The 25032-nt window shown below is 42.5% G+C and overlaps 1 protein-coding gene and 1 pseudogene across 9 annotated transcripts in view; one reads left to right on the top strand and one right to left on the bottom strand.

Annotated features, from left to right (window-relative positions):
- The window catches only part of SIN3A (SIN3 transcription regulator family member A), a 59978-nt gene extending 35724 nt beyond the window's left edge, over positions 1-24254 (top strand). For 4 of the 9 annotated variants that reach the window (XM_037909927.2, XM_037909926.2, XM_037909929.2 and 1 more), the window contains exons 11-21: positions 4038-4248; positions 5972-6088; positions 7417-7655; positions 10656-10839; positions 11395-11968; positions 13629-13798; positions 16207-16380; positions 17539-17631; positions 18038-18132; positions 18734-18959; positions 21447-24254. In XM_037909927.2, the coding sequence (XP_037765855.1) occupies positions 4038-4248; positions 5972-6088; positions 7417-7655; positions 10656-10839; positions 11395-11968; positions 13629-13798; positions 16207-16380; positions 17539-17631; positions 18038-18132; positions 18734-18959; positions 21447-21677 (2314 nt within the window). In that variant the 3' untranslated portion in view covers positions 21678-24254. The remainder of the gene's footprint in view (positions 1-4037; positions 4249-5971; positions 6089-7416; positions 7656-10655; positions 10840-11394; positions 11969-13628; positions 13799-16206; positions 16381-17538; positions 17632-18037; positions 18133-18733; positions 18960-21446) is intronic. The other 5 variants (XM_043523460.1, XM_037909928.2, XM_037909930.2 and 2 more) reach the window with 3 other exon arrangements.
- Positions 24225-25032, bottom strand: part of LOC122462025 — a 27418-nt pseudogene continuing 26610 nt past the window's right edge.

Below are 25032 nucleotides of genomic sequence, written 5' to 3'. Positions count from 1 at the left end.
CCCTTACAGCAGTGAGCTAATACCAGTTCACCTCTGAGATCCAAATGTGTCACCTCTGAGGTTCCTGGCTCCTCCAGCCCTCCCTGAACACTTCCTATTATGAATGTAGGTGGCAAATTGCCACATGCTACTAGCAGGCCTATGAGATAAAAGGAACACTAATCGTACTTTGAGATCCTTTATAAGTACTTTATAAATTCAAAGTGCATTAGATTTTAGATTCTTCTCTTTGGCTGTCCTTCATTGAAGCAAAAGAACAGCCGTTCTTTCTTGCACATTGTCACCTGATTTGATGACCGCCATTTTCCCTTTCTGGTGAAGTGCCTGAAAGAGGCAGTTTTGTGGCTTCCTAGCGACTGCAAAGAATGAAAAGGCAGCTAAGAGGAGTGCAGAAGTGGTGCTGTTATTACTGATCCTTTTACCCTTCTTCAGAAGATCAAACAATGGTGCCCTAGCAGCCTCTTGCTTTGTGATTGTGAACTATTCCCGCCCCCGTAAATATAGTAATTTTGTCTTAACTTTATGATACAGAACATACCAACTCGAAAAAGGAATAATTGCTAACTTCCAAAAGTTAGTAGAGTCACAGGGAGCAGATCAATTTTTGCCCCAAAGCAAATTAATGTCCAGAACAATACACCATGAAGTGCAAAACTGTAAACCAAGAGGGTACAAACCCTTCTTTGGGAGTTGATAGTGAACAAAACAATTCCACCATAAGTTATGGCAGAGACTGTATGTAAGTTTTATATACGTTAGTTATTCTTACATCAGTTTGGGGCTGCAAGGTTAGTATTCCATGCTGCTCTAGACCGAATTAGCACACAAGGCAGAGAAGGAGGCAAAGCGAAGATGATGATAAATTAAATCAAGACCAGAGCCTCGTTTTTCTGGCTGCTGTACAAACACAATATGAAAGACTGCCGCAAACAACTTACAATCTTTGTTTCACTTCATTGAAACTTGGCAAACTTGGGGTCATTAAGAAAGAGCCTGATGTTAGCTAGAAAAAGTAAAATATTAGACCTAAATCAATAAAAATAACTTTTTAAAATGACTCTTCCTCTCATGTATCTTGTGTGTTCTGAGCTAGAACAGGAACTATCTATATCTGGAAAGGTACAGTAAAGCTCACTTTATTATTTTAGAGCTGGAGACATTAGTCCCTCTGTCATGTAATGACAAAAATGCAATAAATGAAATGATTAATTAGCATTAGTAATAAGGCTAGAAGCTTCTCTTATTGCTGAAGCTTTGTAGGAGATCACAGAAATGTAGGACTGGAAGGGACCTTGATAGGTCGTCTAGCTCAGTCCCCTGTGCTGAGGCAGAACTAAGTATTATCTAGATCATGCCTGGCAGATGATTGTCCAGTCTGTTCTCAAAAACCTCTGAGGGTGGAGATTCCACAACCTCACTAGGTAATTTGTTCCAGTGCTTAACTATCCTTACAGTTCTAATGTCTAACCTAAATCTCCCTTGCTGCAATTTAGGGCCACTACTTCTTGATCTGTCCTCAGTGGTTAAGGAGAATAATTTGTCACCCTCCTCTCTTACTAAACAAACCCATCTTTTTCTCCCCCCCCCCCCCCCCCCCCCCCCCCACCCCGCTCCCCTCCATCTTTCCTCATAGGTCATGTTTTCTAAACCTTTAATCATTTTTGTTGCTCTCCTTTGGACTTTCTCCAGTTTGTCCACGTCTTTCCAGAAGTGTGGCACCCAGAACTGGACACACTACTCCAGTTGAGGCCTTAACAGTGCTGAGGAGAGTGGAAGAATTACTTGTGTGTTGCTTACAACACTCCTGCTAATACATCCCAGAATGATGTTCGCTTTTTTGCAACAGTGTTACGTTGTTGACTCATATTTAGTTTGCAAAAAGAAAAGGAGTACTTGTGGCACCTTAGAGACTAACCAATTTATTTGAGCATGAGCTTTTGTGAGCTACAGCTCACTTCATCGGATGCATACTGTGGAAACTGCAGAAGACATTATATACACAGATACCATGAAACAATACCTCCTCCCACCCCACTCTCCTGCTGGTAATAGCTTATAAATAAGCTATTACCAGCAGGAGAGTGGGGTGGGAGGAGTGGGAGGAGGTATTGTTTCATGGTCTCTGTGTATATAATGTCTTCTGCAGTTATTACCAGCAGGAGAGTGGGGTGGGAGGAGGTATTGTTTCATGGTCTCTGTGTATATAATGTCTTCTGCAGTTTCCACAGTATGCATCCGATGAAGTGAGCTGTAGCTCACGAAAGCTCATGCTCAAATAAATTGGTTAGTCTCTAAGGTGCCACAAGTACTCCTTTTCTTTTTGCGAATACAGACTAACATGGCTGTTACTCTGAAACCTGTCATATTTAGTTTGTGATCCACTATAACCCCCCAGCCTTTTCTGTAGTACTCCTTCCTAGGCAGCCCTTTCCCATTTTATATTTGTGCAATTGATTATTTCTTCCAAAGTGTAGTACTTTGCATTTGTCTTTATTGAATTTCATCCTGTTTATTTCTGACCACTTCTCAAGTTTGTCAAGATCATTTTGAAGTCTAATCCTGTCCTCAAAAAAGCTCGCAACCCCTCCCTACCAATTCTGTGAGTTTTCTAAAGTCTGCCTTCTTGAAGTCCATTGTCATAAACTCTTATTTCATTATCACTTTCACCCAAGCTGCATTCCACCTTCAAATCCTCAGCCAGTTCCTCTCTTTGTTAGACTCAAATCTAGAATAGCCTCTGCTCTAGTCACTTTCTTCACCGTCTATAATAAAAAGTTGTCTCCAGTGCATTCCAAGAACTTGTTGGATAATCTGTGCCCTACTGTATTATTTTCTCAACAGGTGGTTGGGTAGTTGAAGTCCCCCATCACTACCACGTCCTGTTGTTTTGGATAATTTTATTAGTTGTTTTAAAAAGAAAAAAAAGAAAAAAAAAAGGCATATCCACCTATTCGTCCTGGTTTGGTGGTCTATCATGGGCACCTACGATAACATCACCCTTGTTTTTCTTACCTCTTTTATCCTTACCCAGAGACTTTCAACAGGTTTGCCTCCCATTTCTATCTCATCCTCAGTGCAAGTGCATACGTCTTTGATATACAAGGCAACCCCTTCTCTGTTTTTTTCCCTGCTTGTCCTTTCTGAACAAGCTTATCTTTCTATACCAATAGTCCAGTCATGTGAATTATCCCACCAAGTTTCTGTGATGCCAGTTATGTCGTAACTGTGATTATTCACTAGTATTTCTAGTTCTTCCTGTATTGGTTTTAGTTTCTAATAAGGCCTTCAGAGAGTAAGATTATTTTTTCACAAGCAGAATCCACTTCAGTTACCAATATCTATGTGCTTACATATCAGCTGGTATTTTCTAAATCTTCCACCTAATTGTGCAACACCAGCTGAAGCTTTGGTGGTGTGAGGTTCACTCTTCAAAGGTGGAATTTTTCTTCAGTGGAGTCCTAGAATCAGTATTCAACTTCTTTACCCCTTTCCAATCAGGAAAGTAATGATCTATTTTAAGGCTGAGTCCCTGAATGGCAGATAGGTTAGAAACCAGCCAACTGGCTTTTATATCTAACCTAAATGGTCAGAGATTCAGTTTGAAAATGCTGTCAGCGTGCTCCTGGCAAGTCTTGCCTGCTCTGGGAGAAGCTGCAGACCCAGTTCCTCATATGAACCCAGCTTTTGAGATGAGTGAGGATGAGGCAGAAGAAAAGTGTTCGATCTCAGACATCATGGCAACAGCCTCCCAGATGTGAAGGCATTTGCCACCCAAAAAAATAGCCTTCAAGATGAATAGAAGCAGGAGCAATCCAAAGAAAAAGAGAATGACTTTCTGCACTGGCATCCACTTACCAGGCCACCTCAAAGTGCAGTTGAGTGGCCAAGAGTCTTCTGTCCCCAGATGTGACTTCCAAGGGCCGTCTTGGATTGTCTCTCTCAAGTGGCAGCTCTGACCCAATATCTTAGAGCACTGGTATTTGATTTCTAAGTCGCTACAGTTTTCAAGGCTTTCTTGTATGTTTCTTTTCCCTTAGGAAATTCCCAGAACTGTTCACTTGGTTTAAAAACTTTCTGGGTTACAAAGAGTCTGTTCACATGGAGACATTTCCAAAAGAACGGGCTACAGAGGGGATTGCCATGGAGATAGACTATGCCTCTTGTAAGAGACTGGGCTCCAGCTACCGAGCCTTGCCCAAGAGTTACCAGCAGCCCAAGTGCACAGGGCGGACTCCGCTATGTAAAGAGGTAAGGCACTCTAGCCAAAGGAATTGCATGCTGGGGGAAGCCCATTTCCAGTCTGCTAGGACTTGAGTGGTAGCTGGTAGAAAAGAGCAATAAGGGGAGTTGACTGCATAACTCTAGTGTGCTGAAAAGTTGCAAAGTCCAGCACTCAGAAGTTAGGAAATGCTAAAGCTGGCCAGTATAGCCTTAATTCGCCCACATGTGCAAATGTATTATGATATAGTCTTCAGTTTCATCATCACATACTATTTTTTCCACAGAGCCCCTGCCTCATTCAGTAGTCGTGCTGCTACCAGCTGTGTGAGAGAGTGTGAGAGTGAAAACAGATTCCTCACAAAATTGTGTTTTCTGAGAATTCCATAAAGTTTTCCTTCGTTTCAGTTGTGGTGTGTATGTACACCAGAAAAACTTTATGGGATTCTCAGAATACATAATTTAAAAAGAATCTGTCCAGTTTATAGAGACTTCACAGATCAACAACCAGAGTTTCATTTTCTGGTCTCCTGGCAGGAGGTGCAGAGTCAGGGGATGTGCACAGTCCTTGCTGTGCTCTGTAACGACCTTTTTTTGATCAATGCAGGAATGGTGCTGGCTAGTACTGTTTACCTATCAGTTGGGGAAGGCTAGTGGTTCTGATGTGGGTGGGATAGGGACTTTTACAGGAGGTTAGCTAAGTTCCTAGTGGTTTATAGGAGGGATTAAGAGGATTCCCTGGAGAAGAGGGGAACCCCAGAGCACAGCTAAACGTCTTGCCTAGATGGCTGTGAAGATCTTTGCCACCACAAATGTTGCCACAAGATTCCATTTGAGGGGATAGGCAGGGCTTTGCTCATGATGCCATGGAGAAGGAAAGGCAGGATGTAGCTGACCAGTTACCCGCAAATGGAAGTGCTTTTTTGTTGTAGGTGATAAGCATTTAATTGGACTGATGGTAGGCTAGCGTAAAATAACATGGTGAAAACCAGCTGCATCATTTGAAAACCTTACTGTAACATGTCTCTAAAGGATGACCTCTGTGGTATCCTAACAAACTCTGTCTTGCAGGAATTTAGTGATTCAGCCTCTCACACTTCAGGGTCTGTGAAAACGGGCCAAAGTTTTCAAACTTGCTTGGCTGAGATTGGTCTCCCAATCTGTATTTTGGCACCTTGCCTCTTTTTTCAGAGGTTCTGAGAAATCCCAGTTCCCACTGAAGTCGGTGGAAGTTCAGTTGCTCAGGACCTTTGAGAATGAGGCCAAGGTGCCAGAGTATGGATTTAAGCACCTGACTAGGTTTATATCTATGTTTGAATATAAAGTCCCTACAAAAAGCCATGGGTACCTTAACAATTAATTTTACTTACAATAATCCAGTGAGACCACCCAGCATCATTAAACAATCATATTAACAGAACAAATTTAACTCAGCCAGCCAATAAATCCAAAGCAACAGAAATACTACTTTTACCCTTCTTTTTGACTTCCCTGGGAGAAAAACCCCTAGCTTTCCCCGCAGACAATGTCAAATCATTGGCTTTTGCAGTATGCCCAAAAGGTCGAGTTTTGGCTATAAGGGGTCCTGTGGTATGTACAGGAGAGAATGTTCACCAAGGAAAAGAGACCATGGATGTAGGGAATCTGAGATTCCTTGTCAGAGGAACATGTGATGATGTAAATTTGGGTGTCTGCTTCTCTGATGACTCAGAGAAAAGATCCCTCAGTCTTCTGCTTTTCTCCTGCACCTAAGGTTTTGAATGATACTTGGGTATCCTTCCCTTCCTGGTCTGAGGATTCCACCTTTGTTAGCTCCAAGAAGACACAATATGAAGAACACATCTACAGATGTGAGGATGAGCGTTTTGAGGTAGAAGTTCTTCCAAAATCATTTCTTGGGAAGTCTGGGATTCTATGAACTGCCTAGCTGTATGGTATAATACTGCTTAAATACTGATGCCCAGAATCATTTTTTCTGAGTGACCCACGTCTCACATGGTTATAGGATCATAGAATCATAAAAATGTAGGACTGGAAATAACCTCAAGAAGTCATCGAGTCTAGCCCCCTGCACTGAGTTGGACCAGGTAAATCTAAACCATCCCTGACAGAAGTTTGTCCAATCTGTTCTTAAAAACCTTTAATGACAGAGAGTTCACAGTCTTCCTTGGAAGCCTACTCCAGTGCTTAACTACCCTTATAGTTAAAAAGTTTCCTAATATCTAACCTAAATCTCCCTTGCTGCAGATTAAGCCCATTACTACTTGTCCTGCCTTTGGTGGACATGGTTATGCTTCTAATTAAGGACTATTCAGCCTTTGTGAATACAAGGAGCAAAATTCAAGTAACTGCTTCTGATCACCAACCACTTCCCTTCCAGCCCATTGACTTTATCCTGGTCAGTAGCTTTGGCACAGCTTTCTTCCTCTTCAGTTTAGGTCATTCCAAATAAAACTGTTCAATGACAGGTGCATAATTAATGCTTCCTTTTATTAGCCACGTAGTACATAGGGGCTGAAATAAATCCCCGTGTTAAGTCTGAAAAATGACATTTACAGAGTGTTTAAATGATTGACACTCCAAGTGGAAGTCAGCTCAGCAATTATTTGCCTATGCTAAGATTTATGACTTCCTTTTGTAGTAATGCTGTCAATTGTGTACCTCCCACACATGGAAAATCTTATTTCCTAAAGGAAGCATTTTGGTAACCTGTAACTTCTTGTGGAAAGATGCAATACTATATAGGAAGCAGATGAAATATAGGTAGATTAGAACAACCAAATGTGGAAATATTAAACCGTTTCTCAAGTGCCTCCTGTTTTACATGCAAAGCATTACAAAAGTATTAAGTTCTTGTTTTGCTTCACTTAAATGTTAGGGTAAGTCTACACTTAAAACACGGCAGCTGTTCTGATGCAACGCATAAGTGAAGAAGCTCCCATGCCAATGGGAGAGCTTCTCCCATCAGCTTAGTTAATCCACCTCCCTGAGACATGGTAGCTGTGTCAATGGGAGACGCTCTCCTGTTGACGTGACCCTGTCTACACAGGGGACTAGGTTGATGTAATTACATTGCTCAGTGTGGATTTTTCAGACCCCTGAGCAACATAGTTACACCAATATAGGTCTATAGTGTAGACTCGACCTTTATTTCCAGCAAGTAATATTGTACTATGGCTAACGCATCTTCCCTTTCAGCTGGATGTTGTCTTGGAGACCAACCTGGCAACAATCAGAGTCTTAGAGGCAATCCAAAAGAAACTCTCCCGCTTGTCTGCTGAGGAGCAAGCCAAATTCCGGCTGGACAACACTCTGGGTGGCACATCGGAGGTGATCCACCGCAAGGCGCTGCAGAGGATATATGCTGACAAAGCAGCCGACATCATAGATGGGCTGAGGAAAAACCCATCTGTTGCAGTTCCTATTGTGCTAAAAAGGTACTTCCCAGGTTTTGGCATTATTACTTGTGTTTGGGTAAAACTCATCGTACACTAGGCACTATCCAAACGCATAATACACGTAGAGGCTCCAGTTCAGGAAAGCATACAGTCTGAGAAATGCAGATTCTTTTTATGTTATAATAAGTTGTTGCGTTTCATATTACCCAGCTACTATTGTGTCCATTAAAGCCAAAACATCACTGGGCCTGCTGGCAGGGTATGAATTTTTTCTTTTTCCTACCCAAGATATGGCAGTCTTGAGTTCAGAAATCAAGATGGGGTGGGGTTCTGTGTTGTCAGTTTTGAACACAACTGAGTTTGATCCCATTATAAATCCCATCTGTGAAAGTGAACAAGGCTTTGAAGTGCAGAGTCTGTACTGGATTCAGGTTCCAACTCAAAGAATACTACGTTCTACTGCCAGCCTCCTGACCAGAAAAAGGAAATGAGTGCACAACATTGAGCGAGGCCAGAGACCGCTATCTTGAATAATAGTTATAACTGGCAGTTTCAACTCCCCACATATAAAATGTCAACCTCTGAATAAGGTGAGGAGAAGGAGTTTTTCAATATTTTAAATGATTACTTCTTGTAATTGCTAGTCTGTAGCTACACAAGAGGAGAGGTTATTGACTTAGACCTGAATAACACTCAGATATTGAATCAAGAAATAACTATGGTCAAACCATCGCGTGGTAGCAACCACAATATATAACAGTCCAGCATCCTTGGTAGAAGGGATTATACTAAAAATTGTGATATGAGATTTAGGAAAGTGGAAGCTAAGTCAAAAGTTGGACAGTTTTACGATCTTTAAAGCATAGGTTCCTGATCTGTAGACTACAGGTCGTCAATGTGGTCTTGAATAGAAAGAGAGGTGGTCGACAGAATCTTCTTATACATCCTCAATCTCTGCTATGAATTGAAGCAAATATCCCATTACTGTATGTTGAAAAAACTAACAAATCCCCCAGCTAGCTGGAATTCTGTGTTGTAGTCACCCTATCTCGAGAAGGACATCTCATTAACAAAGGCTCAGAAACGAGCGGGTGGAGGGAAAGATGAGACATGGGAAGACTGTGAGAAGTGATTGATGGTAATGAAACTATTTAGGGTTGAGAGATGGTGGAATCAGAGGGGTTTTTCCAGAGGTATACAAAATATGATTGCTGCTGCTTTACCTTTTCATATACAAACAAGGGGATATTCAGTGAAAATGAAAGGCAGGAAATGTAAAACTGATGAAAGGACGTATTCTTCTCGAGTACCATCTGTGTGGGACTTTTTCCTCTTGTGTCTTAGACCCTTAGTGCAGGACTTTCTGAACTTCCTTAGCTCTTCCTTTTTTTACCCTTGAGGGCAGCGGTCATAGAGTAGAGTAAGAGCCAACCCTCCTAGTGATCACCACGTGTCACTCCTGAGTTTAAGTGCTGTCTTCCACCCAGTTCCTTGCTGAGCATGGTCAGTGAGCTGGACAGGTGAGCTGTAAAGAGAAAGTGGAAATTAAATATTCAAAGAATGTGTGGAATGTGCCCCTACTAAACTGGCTGAAGGGGATATTCCATAAATGAATGGAAACTAATCTTTGTGTTCTTTATAGCTTCTCTGTCCTCCTGGCTGGTTCTGGATTAACATAGCAAGAGGCTACAACAGCGTTTTGATGGAACCGTGTCATCATACATTTCCGCTTTCTAGATACATCTCTAACAATGTAGAACAAAGGATAATTAGAAATAAAAGTAATTCCCTTTAGCATTGTAGTTGTGGATTGTCAGATCTTTATTATGGTGGCTCCCTAATGCCCCAGTCAGAATTGGGGCCCCGTTGTACAAATGCAGAAAGAGAACTCCAGTCCGGAAGGACTTGCTTTTCTGTTGCATCATGTTGAGGACCCCTGCAGTCTCCAGCAGGTTCTCTACTGAGGCAGAACATAATGTGAGAACTAGATATAAAGAAAGAAGAGATGAAAGGAGAGGGGTAAGACTGTGAGGAAGTGGTCTTAGACACCAGGGTATGGACATGGTATAAAAACTAGATTAGAGGAGGGATACAGTTTTGAGAAGGGACTTGCCAAGTAAGAGGTACTTCTGGGATCTGTGTGCTTCTAGACTCCTGGAATGTTCAGCAATTATACCTCTGCAAAGTTCCCATGTCTCATAAAAAGTATCTAGGCTGCCTAGATGTAAATTGTGATTTCTTAATCCCCTGTGAAGAGAGAGCTGGCTTTTCCATTATGTCAAGATGTGAGAGGTGGAAGGATGTGTGTTTCCCAACTTGTGTATGTTTTTCCTTTAAATGTGATCAAGTTGGTTACGGTGCACTCTTTGTGAAGTGACAGAATTGACTTCTTTCTTCTAGGCTAGGTATAGGATGGCTGAGAGGTTCAGAGTTTTGTATACGCCTGTGTTGCATGGGGTGAAAAGAATATCTAGTTACAGGACCATAACAAGTATCAGAGAAGTTTGAGAGTTCAGAAATTTCTGGCAAGTGGTTAAATCCATGTATTAAATAAATTATGGGATGTCACAGATACCAGGGACTCTTTGGACCAGCTGTTTACAACAGCTGAGATTTTTGTTGTTTGTAACTCCTCACAAAGCAGAATTCTGGGATATTGAGTGAACCCAGAACCAGTCCTGGGACTCTGTAGGAGCTATACAGGAGGAAAAAAAAGTTTGGTTTATGTTCTGTTGAATGCCCTCATCAGCCCGGTTAGTGGGGTCTACTCTTGCATTTGTGGCCTATTTAACCTTCTGTAAAATAACATAGCTGCAAAACCAATCTAAAGATTCATGGCCATTTCTGGAGAATTTTGCTATGTACGTTGTACCTCATTTGAACTCCTGCTGAAAGTTTCTTTTGTTTCAGTGTGCGATGGGCACTGAGCAGAAGCCTTACTGCCTCCAGCTTGTCTGGTCTAGGTTTTTATCCTGTACCCATCAATGTGGTATCTTAGCACCTCTTAGCTCCTGTTTTGTTTTTTGTTGCTTTTTTAAGGTTAAAGATGAAAGAGGAAGAGTGGCGAGAAGCCCAGAGAGGATTCAACAAGGTCTGGAGGGAGCAGAATGAGAAATATTACCTGAAATCCCTGGATCACCAGGGCATCAACTTCAAACAGAATGACACCAAGGTCCTGAGGTCAAAGAGCCTCCTCAATGAGATTGAGAGCATTTATGATGAGGTAAGGTGGTCACTGATAGTGTTGTTTTATCAGTTATCTGGGCTCTGAGCATGTGCTCTCACCTCCTCCTTACCCCGGCCCCTCCTTGTTTGCCGGGGTATATTAATAGTGTAGCATTTGTATCAATGTAGGCCATTCACGGCCACCAGTTTCAGGGGGAAGGAGAGAATGCACGCTGCTTGCCTGGTCATGGTAGTTAGTGGTGGTTGCTGCTACAGAGTGACTGAGTTAGCACTTGAGGGAACTTACCATAGCAGGATCTCTGTTGCCAAAAAGGTAAGAGCCACAGGTTCAGGAAGGGAAGAGATATGACAGAAGGAGATTTGGAGTGTGTGCGTGCGTGCATGTATGTAATATGTGTAGGCCCTTGACACCAGAACTTGTGGTGTTATGATGGATAGTATGAACTCTGGTCCTTCCCCCATAGGGCTTGGGGTTGTAATGAGAGAGGAAATCCAGTTCACTGCCAGTGCTTTGTACAAGGGTCTTGAAGACGTGGTAAGTTGCATATGTGAGACTCACCCATGCTCTGTCTATTTGCTCTTCCTCCCTCAGAGGCAAGAGCAGGCATCAGAAGATAATGCTGGAGTACCCATAGGCCCACACCTGTCACTAGCCTATGAGGACAAGCAAATCCTGGAGGATGCGGCTTCTCTTATCATCCACCACGTGAAACGGCAGACAGGAATTCAGAAAGAGGACAAGTACAAAATCAAGCAGATCATGTACCACTTCATTCCGGACCTGCTGTTTGCTCAGCGGGGCGAGCTCTCAGATGTGGAGGAGGAAGAAGAGGAGGAAATGGATGTGGATGAAGCCACTGGGACTGCGAAAAAGCACAATGGAGTTGGGGGCAGCCCCCCGAAAGCCAAGCTGCTGTTCAGCAACACAACGGCCCAGAAGCTACGGGGCGTGGACGAAGTGTACAACCTCTTCTATGTCAACAACAACTGGTACATCTTCATGCGGCTTCACCAGATCCTGTGCTTGCGGCTGTTGAGGATTTGCACCCAGGCCGAGCGGCAAATCGAAGAGGAGAACCGGGAAAGGGAGTGGGAGCGGGAAGTGCTAGGCATAAAACGAGACAAGAGTGACAGCCCAGCAATTCAGCTGCGACTGAAGGAGCCCAGTGAGTGTTCTCTTAGTAGGGGAGGGCAGTTGTGATAGGTGCTTTAATTTGCAGTGTGTGGATCTGGTACTTGATCTGTTTCCTGGTGTCTTGAGGAATCTGTGTTCCTCCCACCTCACCTGCCTTTAGGTATTGTCTCAGTACCTGCATTTTGGTAGTTTCCAAAATGTGAAATATAAGGATGCTGGTGGGCACTGAATGTAGCACAGCATGTTATCAAGGAGGAGATCTCTAGACCTGACCCTGGGACTGGAAGCATCCTAGTTCATGGGGCTGTGGGTAAGAGGCATGGTATTTTGTATTGCTTTAACACTCCTTGCCAGCTGAATTTCTTAATTTTGGATTGCGCTGTTTTTCTACCTCATGGATTTACAAGTTGGATAAAAATCTCCTCTGGCCTCAAGCTTGTTATAAAATATCTCAACGGAGGAGTCAGCCCCTGGCAATTGACAAAGAAGTCAGTTTTGGCTCTGGTATTAACAAGTGTGTGTCCTTTTAAACTGGTGTTCAAATGATTTACCGACTAAAAAAAGCAGAGCAGGGCAAACCTAAGTAAGTATAGGCAGTCATATGTAGACCAGTAAAAAGCCTCTTTGAGCTTCCATTTTCTGTTGTAATGTTAGTGTAATCAGAGTGGTCTCAGGAAATATATGTATTTAGAATTCTCCAAGGATGGTTTCCTTAGTGGTGATAATGCTACAGTACTAAACTGCCTATGACTGTCTGTTTCTTGCAAGCTAAAACCAGAGTAAAGTACCTAATTTGGATTAAAGCAAGGGAGGAGGTGTGGACAGTCTTTGTTGGCCTTGAGGGATGCAGAGGTGTTTGAACCTATAACAATTAAAAACAAACAGAAAACAATTGTTCCTTAACCAGTATTTTCAAAAACTTTATTTTCATCTTCCTTTGATACCTATACCACAGTGATGAGTGTTAGTTCAAAACTGGGTGTACCCTGAATTACTTTTTTCGTTTTCCTCCCGTTTTTGCTGTGTTTCTGTTACAGCACACAAAACCTTTTAGAAGCTACATTGGCTTGGAAAGGCAGTAACTGTCCATGTAGCTTGCTGGATAAGGTATTGGAGAAACAGGAGACCTGGGTTCTAGTCCGAGATCGTCTACTTAATTACTATGTGACCTCGGGCAAGTTGCTTCCCCCAACCCCCTTGGTTTCTGTTTTACATTCTTCAAGGCAGGGGCTTGTTGGTTATGTGTCTGAATGGTGCCAAGCACAGAGGGGTCCCAGATATAGTTTGTGACCTCTGGGTGCAACTGAAATACAAGTTGTTAATAATGTGCAATGTGTATATTTCATAAGAGCCTTAGTATGTGTCTGCATTCATGTCTTTTTGGTGAGGTCTCCGCCTTAATAGTATGCATAATGTTTTAGTAGCAAGAACCTCTTTAGTTCCGAGAATTTTACCTCTGCCTTCCTCTATGAGGCCTCTCACGGGTTACAAACCTGGCATTAATTTGAAAAGCTCTAATTTAAAGTCTTACAATGTTGTCCTTCATTTTATAGACCATTCTGGTAATTCATCAATTTGTCTGAGACCTTCAACACGTGGCCCTTTTGCTACCAGAACTCATAGCAGGCCTGAAGGAACTGCCTTTGAGGGGTGTTACAATATAGTTCATGCTGCACCTTATCTTTCTCTAGTGGATATTGATGTGGAGGATTACTACCCAGCTTTCCTGGACATGGTGCGGAACCTGCTAGATGGCAACATGGATTCATCCCAGTATGAGGACTCCCTGCGTGAGATGTTCACCATTCATGCCTACATCGCCTTTACCATGGACAAGCTGATCCAGAGCATTGTTAGACAGGTGACTTGTAGCATACTGCCAGGGGAAGGGAAGGGTGGTGTCCAAGTGATAAAGAGGAAGTAGCTGATACTTTCCCACAAAAGAGCACTCCCCAAGGTTTAAAGGAAGCTTGGTAATATTGAAATGTATTTGTGTGATGTATTTCAGAGTGGAGGAGAGAACAGCAGGGGTTTCCTCCTGTGTCTCTAACATATTTCTGGAGATGGGGCAGGATAAGTGTTAGTGTATTTAAGTGATGAGGTTCAACAAGGTGTGTACGGATATTTAGGTTACCCAGCTACCTTGTGGTACTTTGTCTCCCCTCTTCAGCTTCTTCAAAGGTACGTGTATCTGGCATAACAACAGTTCCCCAAGTAATGTTGCTTTAACAAAGAAATTGCTAGATTAAGTGTGCTTAACAATATTTAAAATGTCAGTTTTTGAAGATTTGTAAACCTTCTATAAAAAGCAAAAAGATTGACTATTCAAATAGATAGAGTTTTGTTTAAAATACACGTCTGTCTTGAGGGCAGGAATAACATGAGCCCAGAGGACTTTTTTCAGACTGTAGCATGTGCCTGAAATCATAAGAACATAAGAGCGGCCATATTGGGTGAGACCAAAGGTCCATCTATCCCAGCATCCTGTCTTCCGACAGTGGCCAATGCCAGGTGCTTCAGAGGGAATGAACACAACCAGGTAATCATCAAGTGATCCAATAATCAGGGGGATTATAGTAAAGCTCCTCATTCAGAAAGATAGTGCTGCTACCACTGTGTTGTAATAAGTGGTCCACCTAGTGTGTGACTGTAATACACTCCTCAGGTAGGTTCAAGCCTCATTCTTAAGGCAGGTTTCAGAGTGGTAACCCTGTTAGTCTGTATCAGTAAAAACGAGGAGTCCTTGTGGCACCTTAGAGACTAACAAATTTATTTGGGCATAAACTTTCGTGGGCTATAACCCACTTCATCAGATGCATGGAGTAGAAAATACAGTAAGCAGGTATAAATATACAACACATGAAAAGGTAGGAGTTGCCTTACCAAGTGCAGACTGTCCTCAGCTATTCAAGAGGTGCCTTGTATCAGATGGGACCACATTTGAAGTGTTCTCTTGCTATAAGAAAACCTGAAGCATTTGTAAACACAAGAACCAAAACTGTAGGGACTCTTGGAAAAGGTTCTGTATTTCTTTTGAATAACAATTTCCTTCTGGATTTCACACACACTGGCTGGCTCTTGAACCTGGTATATTTGTTGATTTCAGCTGCTAGTTGTCACTTTAACTCTGTAAGCCCAAGTGTGAGCCCTCACGTGCTGGCTACCTTGATGATCCCATTTCTTTGGAGAATTGTTAAGCACAAAACTAGAGTATAAAGATAGGGCTAAAAAGAAGTTCTTAATTTCAGTTTTGACAGGAAATTGGCAGCCAACCGGCTCTTTATTTAAATCTGGGGAAATAATTAAGAATTAGAATTTGATTTAATTATTTTTAATTTCCCCTCCACAACCAACCAACCAATCAACCTTTGAATTTGGTGTAGCGATTTCATGGCAAGAGAACTGCCTAACAAGCCCTTCCCACGTACCTCGATGGTCTAAATCTTTGCCAGCTGTCAGACATTTCCTTCATAATGCTTACTTAAAGGTTATTTATCTGTAGTTACTTTGTATGTGTAACTGTACTTTGCCAGCATCATTATTTATTTTAAAGGACGTGATGTTTTCCAGTGGATGTAGTTGTAATTCACAATAGAAGAGGCTACCATGTTCGTAACCTAAATAATTGTTTTTTTAGTTTTAATACTTAGATGGCTAGAATTTTTTTTGCTGTGGTTTGACCAGACAAAGGTTTGAAGCAGGAATTTTTAAGGGTATGTTCATTTCTAATCTGCATTGATGGACATATTCTTTAGCTGATTATGAGACTTGCATAGTGGAGAAAAACTGGAAATCTGACCAATTCTGCCACAGCGTATATGTATGCAGGGGAGATAAAATGGTTTCCCTCTTATCAATTATAGTTTTTGACATAAGTGTTTGCATAAAACTAACAAATCCCCCAGCTAGCTGGAATTCTGTGTTGTGATCACCGTATCTCGAGAAGGACATCTCTGTAAGAAAGGGCTCAGAAACTCTGAGTATAGAAGCGCAGGCAGATGGTGAAGGCTCAGCCTTGCTTGTTTTGATTAATGTCAAACTCTGCTTGATGCCACATGGAGAAGTTTATTTTGGAGATTTTCTTAGCGTTCTGTTTTGTTTACTGCCTGACTGCAGAAGGCAGGTTGTCCATTCTGCACACTAGTGCAAAGCCCTCTGACTGTCTTGGGTTGGGGAGAGGGAGCTACTGCAGTATGCAGTGCACCAAGTCCAGAGGCATTTAAAACCCTCTTCACTAACTCCTCTTCTCCGTGTCCTTCCTGCTCCCAGCTTCAGCACATAGTGAGCGATGAGATCTGTGTGCAGGTGACAGACCTTTACCTGTCGGAGAATAACAATGGAGCTACCGGAGGCCTGCTGTCCTCACAATCATCTCGGACCCTTGTGGAGGCCACGTACCAGCGCAAAGCCGAGCAGCTCATGTCGGACGAGAACTGTTTCAAGGTAAAAACCATATCTGCTGACACTTGGAGGAGGACTCTGGATGAGCTTGCTGAGAGAGGAGGGGAAGTATGAAGGCTTGCTGAGAAAGGAGAATGGGCTCAGCTTTTCATTTTACGTAACTATCCAAATATCCCAAGGACCTCTGGACACCTGTGTGCTCCACAGCGCTCATAGAGCTTGACAGGTAGATCTGATTGTGCATTCTAGCCTGGAGCTGCCGGGTACCTGCTCTGTGACTGTCAGTTTTTATATAGCCCTTGGCGGGGCTTGCATAAACCCAGACAGGAACTGTAGAATGTACAGAAAAAAACAGATAAATATTTCTATAAAGAGTTCCTCGGAAATGGGACATTTGCAAGGAAGATGGAAAAATACATATCCTGAAATAAAGCTAGGATTTCCCTGTATTTCTCAGTATCCCAAAACCAGAGTAATACTGTATTGATTGATTGCTGTCACTAGGTTTTTAATCTCTCTCTCCCTCTCCCTCCTCTGGTGTGGGTCACTGGAGCTGTCCACCTTTTTTCCATCTCATCCATTGTAGACTGTAATGGTCTCTTACTAATATTTGCCACCTATGCGTTAAATAAACTTGACTCACAGTTAAAATCAAATCCATACTTCTCGTCACTGTGAAATCAGAAGTGGCCGGGCCCATCTTTAACTAGTGAAATTCATTGATAATGGCTTTGATATTTATAGGGTGTCTCTGTGTTCCCACTGAGAGTCTCAAAATAAACAGGGAAGCAAAGAACTGAAACTGCATAAATTGATCAGAAAACAGCATGCTGCTAAAAGGGGTCCAGCTTCTTGCTTTGCCTTTAGAAACATCCCAATTTTGAGTGAACTTTGTGGGTAACAGCGATTTTGTCTGATCGTTAATAAAATACCAACTGTTCACTACAGCAGTTCATGCTTTTCTCTTCCAACTCTCTTTAAGCATGTCATGGTTCTCTGTCCAGGAATTCTCTTCTGCTGATATATGTAGAATAATTTCTTTAACCTTATTCCTTTTACCCTCTGTTAGATTAGCTCCTTAGTGATTTAGAACTTCCCACTCATTGTCAAAACTCCTTCCGTGTTCTTTTCCCTGGTGGAAAGGGATTTATTTTTCTGAATAATTTGTTACGAAGTCCTCTTCCGCATTCTGTTTTGTAGCTGATGTTCATTCAGAGCAGAGGCCAGGTCCAATTAACCATCGAGCTGCTGGACACCGAAGAGGAGAACTCAGATGACCCTGTAGAGGCAGAGGTAAGAGCAGATTGTCCTCGGAGTTCAGCTGCAGCTATTAAGCTTGTAAAGTTTAAACAGGGGTATACTGGTTAAAGATGGCAGAGCTGTCAGTGTTTCAGATGCTATTGTTTATGACTTGCTTCTAGTCCTACGGGACACATTCATTATGTGACACAGTGCACTCAGTGAATTGGGTTGAACAGTCCTCGTTGGCATCTCTTTCATTAACAATTTAAAAAACCAGACAGCACAGGTGCAAGTCCGTCCATGGGGGGAGAGTGAGTGGGACCTGTGTGAAATATATGGAGTCTCTAAAGATTGCTTTTCTTTCATCTACTTCAAACCTAACCCCTTCAGAGTTGGGTTTGAGTTGTTTGATTTGGCAGATGTTGGTTAACTCCTTGTGTTCTGTGCCCAATTTCAGCGTTGGTCAGACTACGTAGAGCGGTATGTCAACTCTGATTCTACCTCTCCTGAACTTCGGGAACACCTGGCCCAAAAGCCGGTCTTCCTACCAAGGTGAGTGAACAAGCTGTGGCTGTGAAAAGTGACACACAGACCACAAGTACCCATGTCAGCAGGGGGAGAAAATCTTACTCCATCACAGTGTTGGCTATTGCAGTCTCTTGTTTGTTTTTAGTACTCTGCCACTTTAGAAGACATTAACCTGGGAGTAGCATATAGAGACACTGTGCTGCTGTTTATTCCAAGAGCCCACCCTGGGCTCCTGCTCTCCAGTGACTGAGAGAGGGCATAGTCCACAGGCAGCAGGGAGGTCAGAGGTTTGGGGAGTCACCAGCTCCCCCCACCCCCCACCCCCTTTTTTTTTTTTTTTTTGGCAATACTGCCTTGGCTTACAATAACCCTCTAGCTGAGTGCAGCAGGTGCTGAGACAGTGCTTTTCATTAGCAGGGAGTTGGTTGCAAAATAGCTTTGAAAGGCCCTCACTCTCTGTAAACAGCTGAGATCAGTGGGTTGGCTTATGGTAGGCACATGAGCCTAAATGACTTTAATTTGTGACCATTCCACTCTGAGCAATACTTTGGGTTCCGAAGGGCTGGCCTGGAGCCACCAGATGTGTCCAGCCTAGTGGACAGAGGATGAGCACTAATCCCAGCAGGGATTCTCTGGTTTACAGGAACTTGAGGCGGATCCGTAAGTGTCAGCGTGGTCGGGAGCAGCAGGAGAAGGAAGGGAAGGAGGGAAACAGTAAGAAGTCCATGGAGAATGTGGAGAGCTTGGACAAGCTGGAGTGTAAATTCAAACTGAACTCCTATAAGATGGTGTACGTGATCAAATCGGAAGATTACATGTACAGGAGGACCGCTCTGCTGCGTGCTCAGCAGGTAGGAGTTGAGTGAAAGGAATGGGATGAGCAGCTGGTGTTTCCCTGAACCTCTTGCTCCCAAAGGGCATCTGGGGAGAGTCAGATAAAGTTTCCGGGGCGGGGTTGTTCTCCTGTAATGTTTAGTCGTCTTTATATTGCTTTGAGGACTGGACACAACATGGTTTAGTCCACTGGACGCTGTAAACTTCCTCTTAATGTTCCTGAGATGTAACCCTTCCTTTCCTACCCCTCCATTTCCCAAACTCTCCCGTTTAGAGTAGGCAGCTGTTAGCATCCTTTTACTCGTAGGTTTCTTGCCTAGGGGGACCTCACATTGGTTGCTATCCCCCTTGTTAGGGTGGGCCTAAAAAGGGGGATAGCAAAGAACTGAAATGCTGAAAAACTGACATAGCCCTCCAAGCTCATCTCATCAAGGAGCTGTGCCTTGTCCCTGCAGTCACTGAGAGTGGGAGTCTAGGGTTGCTCCCGGGCAGCGGAGCACTGCAAATGAATATACCAGCTGCTTGAAAGTGCTGGGTTTGTGACAAGGATAGCTGCAGTGATGTCATAATACAGAAAGGTCCAGGATGGATAAAAATTGGAAGACTGGTTTGTTTGTTTTTTTTGTTTTGTTTTTTTTTAATTAAATATAAGCCTTTTAAAAAATGTTTGTTAGTTACAAGTTTTTCTTCTTAAAAATGAGCCCGTTTAAAATGAAATCAGAATTTAATACAATATATGTTGAGGCCTAAACTTAGAAGATTATAATAAGACATTTAAATAACAAATAAATATGCTGAATCCAGAACCCACTGTTTAAAAAAAGAAAAAAAAAAAAAGCCTTTGAATTAAAGGCTTCTTTTCTAATATAAAGAAAGAGCCAGGGAAAGCATCTAACTTTTGAGGTCAAGCTTCAAAAATATAGCACAGTTGGTGAGCCTAGGTAATGTAGGAGATTGTCTGTCTTCTTTTCAAGAGACATAGGTGAGACTAGAAATTTAAGCCCCTGTTACTTTCACTTAGGCATATTTGAAAATTTCCCCAGACCAACCTGAAATAATCAGTTTAATTCACTGACTACAGTTAATCCCTCTGTTTAATAAATTATTTAATTGTCAACGTGAAACATCTTTTGATAAGAAAAGTTTGTGCCTAAAACATTTAAGGTTGTCTTGTCTAATACAAATACATTTTATATACTGGTTTATTTGTTTGTTTACATTCCAGTTACCATTCTAATGCAGATTGACACATAACATGAGCAAAAAGTTAATTATCTAGTAAATAAGTAATATATGATTCACCATTTTCTAACATACTAAAAGTGTTCAGTTAATAAGAATCTGAAAATATTAAGCTATATAAATTGCTTAAATTTATAGAGTTATGGTGTACACTTCTAGGTAGCAAACAGATGTACCAAATCTACTGTAAAGCGTCTGTTTAGTTGTAAGTCAAAGTGTTTTAATGGTTATATCAACCAGAGTGCATCTTTCTTTAGAAAATCGCTGAAATACAAATGGAAAAATGGATTTAAATCCGTCCGCCTTGGAAATGTCACAATGCGTATTTTCCCAGGACTCAGACGTTCTGGTTCTAGCAGAATAGCACAGCGATGGGAATATGTATAGTAGCTACTGGGACTGACCACTGTAATTAAGTCAGTGTTAAACTTCAAATAACCCTTTATTAAATTACTCATAACTTTACTCAGATTCCTTTTTGGTTTGAAATTTCTTAGGCTCTGTTTCAGTCTAAAAATAACTTTATTTTAGTGGGGGTGCCGTGTGCATGCGCTGTGAGAAGTTGGGAACAAATATATCTGTCTCAGCACCCCCCTCTTCTCTTCCAGCTGGAATTCTTGCACACACGTGAAAATGTTTCTGTATTGTTTTTTATAAACACCTGCCTTGAAGGCTGAACACAGTCTTGCATCACCTGACACTGCCATTAATGGGGGAAATGATATGAGAAACTTAGCGTTATTGCAGCGTTAGGGTTATAATCAAGCAGTCAAGTCAGGAACTTCTGGACATTACTTCTATTGAGGATTTAATTCTGCTCTGGTGCACATGTATTTTTTATGTGTCCCTGTTTTGATCATGAACACAGTGTTGAATCCATTCCATAAAATATACAGGATATACACTGTGGCAGAGTTAACATTATAGTTCAGAGTTCAACAAACATTTGATGACTTTTGAATTTTATGACTTCTGAGCACTTGATTTCACAGACTTAATTTCCATTGACACTAGGCTTTTGAGGATTTCCAGTTGGGCAATAAGGGTGTCTGTGTCTGCTTGTTCATACACTGCCTCCAATTTACTGACACTTTCCCTTGATTAGTCAGCGAGGGCCAGTGTTTGTATTGTCTGTTCCCCAGCAGAGCTAAATCTGTCGGCCTAAGGAAGTGGTTGTGTTTTTTCTTTGTAAGTGCTTCGTCATCTTGAATGTCGGGGGCTGTAGCCTTTTATTTTTTTTTTTGTGTCTCCCATTTCTGTAGTCCCATGAAAGAGTGAGCAAGCGGCTGCACCAGCGGTTCCAAGCCTGGGTGGACAAATGGACCAAGGAGCATGTGACCCGTGAAATGGCAGCTGAGACAAACAAGTGGCTAATGGGAGAAGGGTTGGAGGGTTTGGTGCCCTGTACCACCACCTGTGATACAGAGACCCTGCACTTTGTGAGCATTAACAAGTACCGTGTCAAATACGGCACAATATTCAAGACACCGTAAAGTCCCTGAGTGAGGGAAGATCACGTGGGGTGTGTGTGTGTGTGCGTATCAAGGAAACGAGGAAGATGCCTTTCTCCCCTCACTGTGTATCTCCGTAACATGGCCAGTTGACTAGTGTGCAGCTGGTACAGCCTGTGACCAGCGGGATTCGGTTTAGGAATACGGATCTCTACAAACCTAAGCTGGAACTGTTGCCAACAGGCCTCTGACTTCAGCGTGCACTGTGGAGGGAAGGACCCTTTTCAGAACTGAGTGATCCTAGAGAAATGCAGCTAGCTCATACGCACCAGCAGGTTTGAGACTAACTCCTCGATGGCCTGAGCTACAAGGGACGAGAACTGGATGTTGCATACATCCTGACCGGAGTGGTGCATTTAAAGTTACATGCTCAGATATGTCGTGAAACCCAGAGGTGCCTATCACAACTGGATTCTCCTCTGTTAGGCTGCTGTAGGTTTGCCAGGATCTCACACGGGGTCACCCAGCTCTGCAGTCCGGGTGTCGAGAACACCATCTCCTGGATCTGACCCTCGACTTCCCTCCTTCACCCTGCTGGACTCCTGTTTCAACCAGTTCAGATCGGTCTGTCCTTTCTAGTGCCAGTGGGACCGTTTTGTACCTGCTTGTTTACTAGTCTCTCCTAGTGCCATGCACCAGCTTTTCACACACATACGCACACACAGCAGAAACAACACAATTTTAACATGTTCCCCTTCCTTTTTTGTAAATAAATGTACATATTGTCAATTTTTTTTTTGTTTTTTTATTAAAGGAAGTATGCTTGATGTGCTAGCATAACTGTACCAGCTTCTTGTGTACCATAGTACCAGGTGGCTTGAGAGTTAGTACCTACAAACAGACCTATGGAGACATTTATTACACTTTTTACCAAAGGGAGTTATCATTGTAGTGCTTTTGTGTGGAAACTTTTCTCTCCTTTCTTTTGTAAATAAAAGTACATCTTGGTTCTTATTGAGGAAGACACTCGCTCACCCACGGCCCTGTTCCTGCTCTGAAAGGCACCATGCAGCATGCAGTTTGCAGTGGGGAGAGGGGACATTTGACCATTTTATTATTGGCTTCACAATCTGAGGGGAGAAGGCAGAGGCAATGTGTGTGTTTTGTGGTGAACATGATCATGTTCTAAGCAGCCTGTTATGATATATAAATATATATTATATAATTTTTAACTTTTAAATTTTTTTTTTTTGGTGGGTAATTTTTATCCACCTGGTCTTCCAGCTCAGAGAACCTTCGCTTTTGGGAAGTGTTGCTGAGCTACCTAGCTGGGGTTGATTGTGCTTATGTATTTTCCCTCTCAGTATTGGAGAAAACATCCTAAGTACCAAACCAGTATTTGATTAGAGCTGCTTTGTGTCTCTGTGTGTGTGTGTGTTGGTGTGTGAGAGAGAGAAAGGCAAGGCTGGTAGGCTGTGTGACGCATTTCACTAGTGAAATCCACAAATGGGATATATATTTTTTTAAGCATAGAAGTTTAGTGCTGGCAGATATTTAAGCATTGGAAGATTTTGGTTTTCAGACAAGTTGGCCTGGACTTCGTAAGCCACGACAGACCCAACTGCACTGTCTCTCCTCCTCAAAGGAGGCATCTTTTCCTTGCACAAAACAATGCTGCCAGTTGTGCCCGAACAGCTTCCGTCATCCCAGCTGGAGAGCTGTGAATGCAGCTTTGCTGCTTTTCAAAGTCCACTTCTTAAATCTGTCCCAGGGATTTCAAGACAGCTGGTTGTCCCCTCAGAACTGAGTTCTTACCTTCCCCGGCAGAGAGATGGAGAAGCTGGGGAGAGAGGGTCGGGGGGAGGGCAATTGCTCCAGCCTTTGTGCAGCCTGGGAGAGCAGAGTGGTGAAAGTGCATGGCCTATAAGGGTCACTAGTCATTGGCAGCCAATGTACAGAGAGTAGTTCCAGCCATGGTGAAGAATGGGAGCCTCCTATGGAGAAAGGAAAAGAGAGTAAAGAGCCCACTGGGGAGTTTTCAGAGTTTGCCAGCAATAAGTTACCTGTCCCGTTTCTCCTCCTTTTGCTGTGTTCAGACAGGAAGGGGGTTTTATTGTGTCCTCTTCCATTTCAAAGGTTTTACACACACTCCCCTGCGCCTCACCCCACCCTCAGGTGTTTCTTTTCAATGTATGTTAAAGCTGATCTGAAAGTGGAAGTCTGGATGATTTAGACTTTACCAGCTTGGAAGTAACAGCTGCTGCTGCTTTGTGGGTGTTTTTGTCCAAGAGTCTGTGCCTGCATGTTATTTGAGCGGAATGGGGTTAACATGGCGGGATTCCTGCTGTTCAAGGTACCCAGGAAAAAAACCCAATAAAACACAAGGAGATCTTCTCCTGCAGCAGGGTTTTCACCTACAGCTTTCATCCCTCCTGATGTCTGACTTCTGAGCTCCAAGCTCTGATCCCAGCCTGTACAATAGCAAAGATTTCTTTTTACTTTAAATTGCTTTTTGTATTCTGTAATGTGATCCTTGGCCACCTATCCATGTGATGATTTCTATACAAATGTTGTAAACTTGACTGTAGTGCAGTATTTCCATTAAAATATCAGGGCTAATCATTGTGTACAGATTCTTCTTCCTTCTTGATCATACACAATGAGATCTTGACACACACTCTCTTGAGGGAAGGGAGGGAGATGCATCTGATGGAATCGCTCCTGTTAATAAAAACAGAATTAGAGGTGGTGAGAGAAGATAGTACGCCTGAAAGTTTGATCTCTGTTTAGCACACTCACAAATGACCAATGTTTAACTTACCCTAGCAGATAAATTTAAGGGTATCGCCTCTGGATTCCAGATACTAATTTGTAAGCAATTCCCAATTCCTGTTCAGAGGTTATAAACTCTTTATTTTGTAGCAGTTGCAACATTTTGTGGTGGCCACAAGCCAATAATTAACCACCTCTTCCCCTGGAGTTGGGAGGTCATTCCAGCTGCTATAGATCAGAACAAATAAGGAAGTTATCAGCCATGTAAATTTCAGTTCCACTAAAGCTGCTGGGGGAAGGGGTTGACATCCCCACCCCTGCCCCCATCCCTTGAGTCAGTCTGGGAAATGGGGTAATACAATTTACCAGCCAGTGGAAATGTCAAAAAAAAATCTCTCCCTCTGTCGTGTTAGCAGCAGGGCTGTTAAATAACAAATCAATCCTTTTTGGTTGCTTAACAAATTAACAGATCTCTTTAGCCGGATTCTTTTTTGATTTAGAGCTGTCTTCAACACTCCCTTTGCCTACATCCAGTGCTTCGAAATTGAGGTCTGTCACATACCCAGTCATGGAGTTTAGGGCCACTAAACACCCAGCCACCCTGACATGAACGTTGAATGTTTTT

The sequence above is a fragment of the Chelonia mydas genome, chromosome 10 (assembly GCF_015237465.2).
Source record: "Chelonia mydas isolate rCheMyd1 chromosome 10, rCheMyd1.pri.v2, whole genome shotgun sequence".
NCBI classification, from domain to species: domain Eukaryota; kingdom Metazoa; phylum Chordata; order Testudines; family Cheloniidae; genus Chelonia; species Chelonia mydas.
The sequence above is the reverse complement of the archived record's forward strand: the minus strand, read 5'-3'. Positions and strand labels throughout refer to the sequence as shown.